The sequence below is a fragment of the Nicotiana attenuata genome, chromosome 3 (genome assembly GCF_001879085.1).
Source record: "Nicotiana attenuata strain UT chromosome 3, NIATTr2, whole genome shotgun sequence".
Lineage (NCBI taxonomy): Eukaryota > Viridiplantae > Streptophyta > Magnoliopsida > Solanales > Solanaceae > Nicotiana > Nicotiana attenuata.
The window spans coordinates 70,476,855-70,487,529 of record NC_031991.1 but is presented as its reverse complement, the minus strand read 5'-3'; the positions used below and the strand labels follow the sequence as shown (position 1 = coordinate 70,487,529).

Here is a 10,675-nt window from a genome sequence, read left to right as displayed (position 1 = left end):
TTGGACAGAGTGTGATTGTAGCAAATTTAGCCAAGTTTTAAAAAAAAAACCTTTTTAAAAAAAGTTAAAATCCCCCTTTGAGGTTTTTATATACAGGATCTTCTTCCCTAGTTTCAACGAAATGCAAACATTGGCATTCCACTTATAACATGACTGGTCTAATCGTGCACTATATGAGATGTCCTTGAGAGTTGAGGGGAAACAAAAACCAAAGAGGATACACTTCATTAAGAAAGATTTAAACAGAAATGCGGAGACAAAGCTGGAGTTTTACAGCGAAAGGGCTCATAATTTGTTTCTGTAATATCGAGAAATCGCTTTCCCTTTCAGTAGTGAGTTAAAAAGCAGATTTCCACTCATCCTGAAACATCTTATAACAATCATTCCCTGGAAACATTCGAATACCAATTTAGAAGAAGAATGTAATCTCAGTCCACCGCACAGCTTCAAAAAACCAGGGTTCTTTGCCAAAGTTATCTGGAGGAAAGATACAAAATCATGGTTGCAATCAATATATCACGTGAATGCGAAATGGAAATCTGAGGGAAGACTTAACTAACCTTACAGCAGAATCATTGAGAAGTCCAGCTCCTGCAAGAAATTACAGCGGAGAAGAGGACATGACTGATTCTACATCTTCTAGCGGCATCATTTAACTCTCCACTCGGCTGTCTGATTCTATCCGTCTCATAAGCTTGTGTCACCTGGTTGAATTAGAGGGAAGTTCACCATCATGATTTCCTTGTACAAGTGCTGCCCTCTCAGGGTTCATTAGCATAAGCTGCTGCACGTCCTTTGGAAGGACATTAAACACTGCCTGAAGATCCCCCCTTAGTTTGGAGCAAGTGGCATCAGAACCTGCCTCAGTAGTGCTCGACTGCTGCAGCAGAACATTGCCATCAAGAAAGATATATTGACATGACAATTGCTGATTAACAGAAGAGAGTGGTAATAGCTAGCCCTATGAAGGTAAAAGATGTCAAGCAGAAGACTAGATCACCTCAAGTTGAAAAACAGTAAAAAGATCCCATGCTGAAAATTTATATAACCAGTGAAGTCCCATTCTTTCATATTATTCTGTTGCATTTTTTTTAAATTAGTAATTCTGTAACAATGCTAAACCAAACATGTAAAATCAAAGCCAATAAACAGTGTAGTTTGCAGTTCAAGGTGCAAAAATTAAACTGGAAAAAGCCATCTTCAGCGAATATGAATCCAAATATAATGGGGTAATATGTGAGTATGAACAATCGATGGTGGTCACTTTCACTTCATTTAAGAAGCGCGACTATGAATCCAAAAATAATGGATAATATGCGAGTATTTTCCAAAATTCTAGACATGACATGAGTATAATCGGCAATACTATCTCAGCTCAACAAAATTGATATTTGTCGAGGCTATGCACAAAAATATGGTAAAAATGTGAATCTATCATCAATTAAAGAAAAAATGAAGGTGACAAGGAAATACAGCATGGATGTACAGCTAGAGGGTGCAGTTTTGTGTGCAAACAAGTTTAAGATCTATCAGCAATATATCCGCAGCTAACCTAAGATTTACCTTTCACTTCTATATTTCCTATTCCTTTCCTTTGTCAACTGACTCAGCTTATAAGACTTGGAAGGCTTTTATGACAAAAGAGTAAATGGAAGTTCGTTTAAATTGCTTAGCTCCTATAAATGCATGATTACTTCTTCAGTAACTAGAATAAAGTAGAACAGACTTATTATAGAGGAAAAATAACCCGTGAGTACAGGTAAAAAATAAGTTGCACACAGGTAAGACTTTTCTTGTTAAAGCGTGAAATGCACGGAACAACAACTAATTAGATATGTTTTCACCCTCTATCCCATCTTAAATATCTGTCAGGCTTGAGTTCTTTACAAGATCAAACAACTAACTAAGTCCTTCCAAGCCTGTAAATATCTCTTTAAATTTGTTAGTGCATAATCAAGCTGATCATGATGCATTCTTTTATGCTAAGTCTGGTTCCTGGAAGGGGAGGAGGAGGGTGAAGGAGAGAAATGAAATGGTTTAGTTCCCCTAAGACAACTATTGATGACTTATTTCTGGTTGTGGGTGTGGTTGCAAGGAAGTGAAATGTGATATGCTTCTTCCTTTCCATCGCATTTTGGAAGAGTTGAAAAGGCAAACATAAAAAGGTATCCAACCCCTTCACATTTAGTTCCCCTCCTCTTTCACTCTCTTGCCAAATAAAGGGAAACAACCTATACGACTCCACCTCCTCCAACCCTCCTATTTTCATCTGAAGCAAAGATGGGGTTGCCTACCATGATAACTTGTTCGCTGGAGTACTATGGCCTTCCCCGTTTGAGTGCTTCAAAATTTGTTGCTTGGACTAATCAACCTTTTTTTTTTATGAAGTAAGAGAATTTCATTAAAAGGCATCAAGAAGATGCATAGCAAAAATATACAACATAAGAGTGTCTGCTCATGTAAAAAAACTTACTATACCTAAGGAGCAGACACAATCCAAAAAGACTTCAATACTAGTTACAGGGGCCTGACTGATTATACAATTATTTTTATGAATGTGAATAGGAGTTGAAATCCCATCAAAGCATCCACGATTCCTCTCAGGCCAAATACACGAAAAAATAGAAGCAGGCACCATTTGCCAAGTTTTTTTATGGTCTTCTGATCTTCTCAACTCTCCATGAACACCAGCTCGCATAAGCATCCTTAATACTGTAAGGCATAACCCAGGCAAGTCCAAAAACTGACAAAACATACTTCAAATATCAGCTGCTACTGTACAGTGAAGAAACAGATGTCTCACACTCTCAGATTACCTTTGACACATAAAACATCTATTCACAGTAGGAATGCTTCTTCTGCTAAGGTTGTCTTGAGTAAGGCAGGCCTCGTACAAAGTTGTCCAGGTAAAACCATTACTTTTATAGGGAGTTTGTTCTTCCATATAAGTTTCCATGGCCATTTACTAATCAATTCCTTGTTGGAGCATAGATTGTCATATCCACTCTTGACAGTGTCGCTTCTATCTTCGGGTTCTCCCCATTCTAGCTTCATTCTTAGGTTGCTTAGACTAATCAACCTAATGCACTCTTTCATCTATCTAGTAGAATAGTAGAAGATGGAAAAGATGCTAAAACTTCCTCAAAAGGAAAATTACTAAAAGAAATGCAGAGTAAATATAAATTAAATTACTAACATACCTGTTATGAGAAAGACAGAATGAAATTGAATATATCTTTTCTTTTTTTATCAGTAAACAGGAAAGACCTACCATTTATCTTAGCAATTGTTATAATAAATGCACATAGCTATGGGTTATAACTCCTCATGGTGTAACAAAATAATTGCTAGAGTCATTATTAAGGAGCTCCTCTTATTCCACAAGCAATCAATGCACTTGAGATGCATTAGGTGTTTGCACAGATTTTATTTTCAGCAGATAGTCAATCATTGCAATGGGTAATCAATTGCTTCTTTCAACCTTTCAAACTCTCATCTAGATAAGATAACTGAGTTATTCAGGAAAGGGATGTCAAAATTTAATAGAAAGCTCAGAAATCAAATTTCTTAGGTTGACTTGCTTTTGAGTAACCAAAGTATAAAGTTTGCTCATGTTCGTCGTGTGAAAAGACTAATTTCAATTCAGAAGAACTGAAATTGCAACTCCGGAGCTGTTGCGAAGTTTGACTCGTGTTGAAAAAAATCAATTATTTTTACACGTTCCCAGTTAAGTTGAGGAAGATCAAGGTTCAAAACAAACTTCTAATAAAATGCGTTAAACCTATTCAGGCAGAAGTGAAAAAGCACACCACTATATCTTACAACATCAGATCCCTTATAAGACCAATTCCAGACCCATCCAAGATTAAGTATCTGTGTTTTTCCAAATGAACATAAGATGTATGTCGTCTTATGTTAACCAAGCATAAAAAGTTTTCTAATCTGCCCTATCTATCATCTACAAACAAGCACCAAATATTCACAGGTCTGGTCAGAAACTAATCAGGCTCTCGCGTCACCGTCAACGTGTAAATGCCTCGCACATCATGCCCCAGACCTCTGATTCAGCCAAGGAATATACAGGTTATAACTAACTACTAACATGACAAGAAGTATAGTGCAGTAGCAGCAAGCTAATCTCCGACATATTCACTCTGATGTCCTGACTAGTTGATTTCTATGTGCAGTAAGTCACAGGATTAAAGTCATGTTTGAACATATTCTGCATTGACACTCAAATGGTATAGTAGGTTAAGAAACGACAAAGCCAGACACCAGTATTTACAGCTGAGTTGTTTCTCCTCCTAGTTCAGCATTATGGAATTTTTTATCCACATGTTGCTCTTTGTCATTTACTTTGATGGTGTTTCATCTGCATAACCAAATACAGGCAATCTCAACTATGGCCATCATGGATGAACCCCCCCTCCTAAAATTGAAAACTCTCCCAGATGCATATGATTATTTAACATGAATAAAATCTTAAAGTCACTGAATTTACTCAAACAGAAATGCTGCTTCAGCCTAGTATTATTCAGCAAAAGAATAAGTCAGAAAACAATGGTAGCAAAGCCTTCAGTCTCAGCTAGGTGTCTCATCAACTGCTAGGATTTGTATCACTTTCAAACCCAGAGAAAGTGAAAGCAAGATTATCATAGGGATTTGTATCACCCCCAGTCTATGGAATTTGACATCTATTATATTAAATTCAGTCGGAAGCTTGGGGGGGATGAATTTGACTGAGCAGTGAGGCCAAAAGCATATACTAGCCCCTAATTGCTTCTAGTGGGTACAGAAGATGTCAGGAAACTGATCTAACAAGAGCTTGCCACAGTAAGTTTGCCCATTTTCACGAAAAATGAGAACTAAGGAATAAAAACAACACATCAAATTGATAAAAATATATTCACCTAAATGATTAAGACAAATAACTGTTGGTATTGTAAACATAATGGATGGCTTACTGTACTTGCTAATAAAGAACGAGAAGGGGAGAAACATGCCTTAAATGGCAGAATAACTCCAGATAGTCCAATATCTTCATTGTTTTATTTAGTTCTTTTTTGGAAAATTCAACATAAATTTCTTTTTGAGGTGTCATCACATGCTTGTTCCGATTGGAACCACATATAAAGTTTGTCGCATATTTTTTTCCTTTATGGAACTCTCCAGCCCAGGGATGGGTAGGTGATTGCTTGTCCTTATCTGTTCATTAACCAATATGGAATCACTAAAGCTTCTACACAGGCACACAAAAAACAGATATAGAGGGTGTTTGGCTAAGCTTATAAGTTGGTCAAACTAGGTTATAAGCACTTTTTGGCTTATCTACGCGTTTGGTAAAGTTAAAAGTGCTTATACGCCAAGTGCTTATAAGTCAAAAATAAGCCAAAAGCCATAAGCTGGTCACCCCCATCTTATGAATTTTTAGCTTATAAGCACCAAGATTTTTACTATTTAATCCTTAAAATATTCTTTTTAAAACATAACTCTTACATAGATACTCACTGCCTCAAGTATTGTTTCAACCTACCCCCTCCCCTCTCCCTCTCCCCCCGCCTCTTTAAGTCTGCAATGCTCATTGACTATTTAAGATAGGCAAATTCTCTATTCCTTTGCATATCTGTATCTATGTGATAGTGTATTAATCTTTGAATTGTATGTAATAAATAAGGACATATCAAATTTTTTGTGTATTGCTTTCTAAGTGTTGTAGTGATGAAGACAGTGTTTGTTTCTCTTCAAATATTTTGTCTTATTTAGATTTATTTTTTTGCTGAGAAACTTTTGTCAATTTATTAATTATTGTAACTTATGATTATATTCTTATCATAAAATAAATTATATTTATCATAAAATTTATCTTAACTAATCACAGTTGTATTTAAAATAAAATGACAAGTATAATATTTTGTATTTGGATCGACTTGGAATCTAAAATTTTGAAGAAATTACGCCCTTATAAGTGTAAACAGTTCTAAGGTTATTTAAGTCATTTTAACAGAAAAAGAGCTTATCAGCACTTTTTTATCAAATGCTGCAGCAGCTTATTATCAACTTCAGCACTTGTATCCAAACACGTAACTACTTATTTATTAAATCAGTTCCAGCACTTAAAAGTGCTTTTCAGCACATAATGCTTATCAGCTACTTCAAATCAGCAAATCCAAACGGGCTCATAGATAAAAACAAAAGGAAACAGATAAGCAACAAGGAAGTAAATGATGCGCCTTATACGCAATGAGATATTTCAGAAAATAATGTGATAATATATATATATATATATATATATATATATATATATATTATCACCGAAGATTTATGTATTAGCACCGGACTTTAGCATCAGTGGTAGTATTAAACAATCTGTCTTTATATAGAAACAAGATATTTCAGTCTCTTTTTTCTTTTTTTGGGGAGGGGGTGATAAGCACATAGTTTAGTCACTTAGAAAAGAATGATCAAATATAGTGTGACAATCACATCTCTAACTACAACAACAACAAACCAAGTGCAATCCCGCACGTGGGGTCTGGGGAGGGTAGTGTGTACGCAGACCTTACCCCTACCTTATGAAGGAAGAGAAGTTGTATCCGATAGACCCTCGGCCCAAGAACAGTGAAAAGGACACAATAAACCAACATTAACAATCACATTTCTAACTCATAACCAAATTTCCTAGTTTCATTTTATAATTCATTATAAGACAACAGCAACAACATTAGCAACAACAAACCCAGTGTAATCCCACAAGTGGAGTCCGGGGAAAGTAATGTGTACGCAAACCTTATCCCTACCTTGTGAAGGTAGAGAGGTTGTTTCCTATAGACCCTTCTGATAATTCGGTATAAACATTTCAATATTTTTGTATACATCCCTTATAGGTGAAAAACTACTCAATAGTCAAAATACCCTCGAGAGAAGAAAAAGGAACTGTCACTATAAGTTTAGGAAAGTACATACCTGCATTTCTCCAAGAAGATGCCTCTCAATTGCATTAAACGTATCAACTATCTCCAACTCAGACATTCTAGATATCAACTGTTGAATGTCAGCCCTCATTCTAGCTTGCCTCCACAGCCTATACTGTTCTTGTTCAGCAACAGCACGCTTTCGTTGAAACCAAGGCAAAAAGTTGTGCCCTTTCAGAAACCGCCTGTATGGGTACAAGTGATCATTTTATTTTGAGGCAAGCGACAATCTGTTAATCACGTGTATAACAGTTTGCTAGTAAACGTTGAAGAGAAAAACCCTACGTGGTTAAGAGAAAGTATTCAAGAAGAAAACTGACCATTTTTTACCTGTAAAGGTCCAGCCAGTTGGATTTCATCCTCTTCAACAGAAACTTTCCAGGACCCCTTGCAGATAAGCTAGCGAGGAAGTCCTCAGCATTAAATGTGGGTAGAGGAGGAGGATCAATATATGGAGAAGATCCTTCAGAAGGTGTTGTTAGTCTATAATATGGGCCAAATGGGGCCAAGAAGTTGGTTGTCAGCTCTAAGAAGTGCCGACGAAGTATGTCATTATTAACAACTGACATTGATTCCTCTACCCTGGGTGACAAACCTGCATCAATTAGCCTATTCAAGATTGAAGTGTCTGGCTTTGTAATTGGAGCGTAACTGCTCCAAATGGCTTCCTTGTGCTCAGTCATCAGGCAGAGTGGACCATCTCTCCTCAATTTCATAGCATTCAAAAAATTTGAAGGCGCAAATTTCCTCAAGGAAAGATTAGGAAGACTAAGTCCTTCAGGTCCAGCCGGAATTCTGCCAGTTGAAGCTCTAGCAGCAAATGGAAGTCGAGTTGCGTTCATGGTAGGATTTCCAACCGATAAGACGTGTGGAATGCTTCGAAGGGCTTTCAAGAAAAAGAGGTTTGTCACACCCAAAATCATTGGAGGAAAAGCAGCACCTTCTTGAAGGGAGTTTAAACGAGCAAAATCGGGGTCATGAATAGTAAAGTAAGGCCTGAAATCAATGCTACAAAGAAGCGGAGCAACCAAACTAACCAAACCAGCAACAGCTTCACAACACTGAGGTGGCGTTGGCGCTATGATAAGCATGGGTTCTCCAATAAGTAACAATTCCCATAACTTCCAAAGCTGCATTAGAAGTCCCCTAAATGTCCCAAAAAGATCTGCATCATGGAAAAGACCTTGTGGAACTGATTGATTGGAAGGAAGAAACGGGGCTATTGGTGAAGCCAACTCTTCAAAAAGTACTCCACAATCCAAAGGCATACAATGGGCAGGTGGCAAGTTCACTTTAAGAGTAGCATTACCAATTGGAAGCTCCATTAACTGACCAGGTACAGGAGCAGGCCACATTGATACATAAGCAGCAATAAAATTAAGGGCTTTCTTTCCAATGTCAAAGTACAAAGGACCCATGATCTGCAGCAAAGGTCTAAAGACACTAGAAAACGGGTTGTGAGAAAGAATTACCACAGACTTCTGCTCACCACCCCGTTTTAGCCTTTCATCGTGTCTCTGCCTATTAAACACAAAACCATACAAATATCTAGAATTCGTCCCCGTTTGAATTCTACTCCGTTGTTTTAACACCTTATCAGTAGCTGTCACTCGAGTATCATCCACTTCAACTATCTCGGATGAAGGCAGAGGATTCCCCTGCCTCCGGACACGAAAGAAAAAGATACAATCATGGATACTTGATCGGTTATGATTCTGAGAAACGGAATCCGGAAATGAGCTAAACGCAACTTCAAGCTCCTCATTATGCGTTAGACAGCCCGAGGGGTAACACTCTTCAATGAGCTGTCCCTGTTCTAGATCAAACCTAATGATACAGAACCCAACTACCCATTGCTGTAAGGAATTTTCATCTATTTTTAAATTATCTGCTTCTGATTTCACCGAAAATGATGGTGATCTGCTCATTTCCGGCTACTTCAAACAACTACAACATATTCATACTAATAAAATTTGGCTTCCCATTTGTCATTCCAGAAAAATATACAGAAACTTGTATAACCAATTCAACCTGTAAAATTAAAGCATTAACTCATTAAGCATCATATAGGAAATTAAAGAAAGCTCAATTGATGAAGCAAAACCAAATAAATAAATAAATAAAACTAGGGCACATGAATTTGGCACCTGAATTCAACAAATATATATATATATATATATATATATCTGCCTCGAACGCTGTAGATGGATCGGAAGATAAAAGCTTGAAAGATTAAAAAAACAAGTGGGTCACGGTTCAGTTATTAAAAAACAATTGCGTCTGGATCCAATGTGCTTGTTATTTATCAGCAAAGGGGGCAAAAAAAAAGAAGAAAAAAACAAGTGGGTCTATCCAAGAATTTGAATGTGAGGGTACAGCGAGGCTTAACAGCTGGGAACAGACTATTTACGTCTATCAGCAGAAATAATCCATAATTAGAGTAGATTTTGGAATTGGGTTTTATAGGGAGGATAGAGGTCTCATTCAAATCGAACTTAGCAGAAAATGGAAATGAGGGACTAGACTGTTAATAATCATGTTTGGATTTCTCTTTTTCAGATACTCGTCTCTCTCAACCCAAAAACTCCTTTTTAGCTGGTTTCGCCTTGAATGAAAATAAGATAAATTTGTTTTTACGAGACAAGGGCTGCTTTTGGGAGAACATAGAAAGACAACGCATATAAAATACCGTAAAAAAGTATCTCTATATAACAATACTTCACTATAAAAGTCTAAGTTTTTCCGAAATTAATTTTCATATTATGTTATTATATATATACTAATATTAGTACCCATACAGACGCGCGGACACTAATCATATCAAATATTTAAGTTATTTGAATTGTATGTAAATAATCTTAAAATTTACACTTTCTCAGTAAATATAGATAATCATTGAATATTAACTATATGAAGAAAAAAAATAACCATTTCTTCTATTTTTCTTTTTTGATACCATTCTTGTCGGTGTCTTTGCATCCTAAAAATAGTCAGGAAGCAAAATAATAACTCATATTTATGGCAAAACAATCAAATGTTGAGACAATGAATGACTCTTTGGATAAGACTTAACTCTTTTACTACTATTGTACTCTTATTTGGTGTGTTCATATCTCTTAAAAATATTTCTTTCTTAAAATTTTAATTTCTAAAACATTATTTTTCAATAATACTTATTTTTATAATAATCTGATTGAAAATATTATTCTTAATTCAAAACTCATTTTAGTTGGCTATCTAAAAATATAAAAATAGCTAGTGAATATCTGAGTTATTTGAATTATATGTAAATAATCTTAGCATTTAAACCTTCTAAATAATTATAAATAATCGTCAGATATTAATTAAGAAACATTGCATGAAAAAAGACTAACATTTTCTCAATTCTCGTAGTGATAATTTTATTTTTACACTATTCTCATATGTGTCATTGGAACCTAAAAATAGCCACAAAGTGAAATAATAACTCATGTTTATGGCAAAGCACAAAGGTTGACACGATATAAACGATTCTTTGATTACGACGTGACTCTTATACTACGACTTGAACTCTTATTTGGTATGATTTTATCTTTCAAAAAATATTTCTATTTTGAAATTTTAATTTCTAAAATTTTATTTATATTAATAATAATTATCTTTATAATGATGCAAGTGAAGAAATTATCCTTGATTTAAAATTAACTTTAATCGGCTATCTAAAA

The 10,675-nt window shown here is 35.7% G+C and overlaps 1 protein-coding gene across 4 annotated transcripts; it reads right to left on the bottom strand.

The window, feature by feature from the left end:
- LOC109224059 (protein DENND6A) lies at positions 199–9,616 on the bottom strand. Of its 4 annotated transcripts, none has more exons than XM_019388605.1 (5): positions 9,119–9,614; positions 7,302–9,002; positions 6,964–7,156; positions 561–880; positions 199–477 (listed from the first exon to the last, which is right to left on the bottom strand). In XM_019388605.1, exons 2-4 carry the CDS (start codon positions 8,897–8,899, stop codon positions 701–703), a joined length of 1,971 nt encoding a protein of 656 aa, XP_019244150.1. In that variant the 5' UTR covers positions 8,900–9,002; positions 9,119–9,614; the 3' UTR covers positions 199–477; positions 561–700. The 4 variants fall into 4 exon arrangements, with proteins under 4 accessions (XP_019244150.1, XP_019244151.1, XP_019244147.1 ...); XM_019388606.1 differs by having other exon boundaries at positions 561–877; XM_019388602.1 differs by lacking the exons at positions 199–477; positions 561–880 and adding an exon at positions 2,205–2,743 and having other exon boundaries at positions 9,119–9,616.

Bases quoted from the DNA above. Each gene is read 5' to 3' on its own strand.
- LOC109224059 (XM_019388602.1), bottom strand. From the start codon at position 8,899: ATGAGCAGATCACCATCATTTTCGGTGAAATCAGAAGCAGATAATTTA. The intron at 7,157-7,301 runs GTAAAAAATGGT...GTACCCATACAG, and splicing joins AACTGGCTGGACCTTTACAG to GCGGTTTCTGAAAGGGCACA. The intron at 2,744-6,963 runs GTATGTACTTTC...ATGTTTTGTCAG, and splicing joins ATCTTCTTGGAGAAATGCAG to TTTTTGGACTTGCCTGGGTT.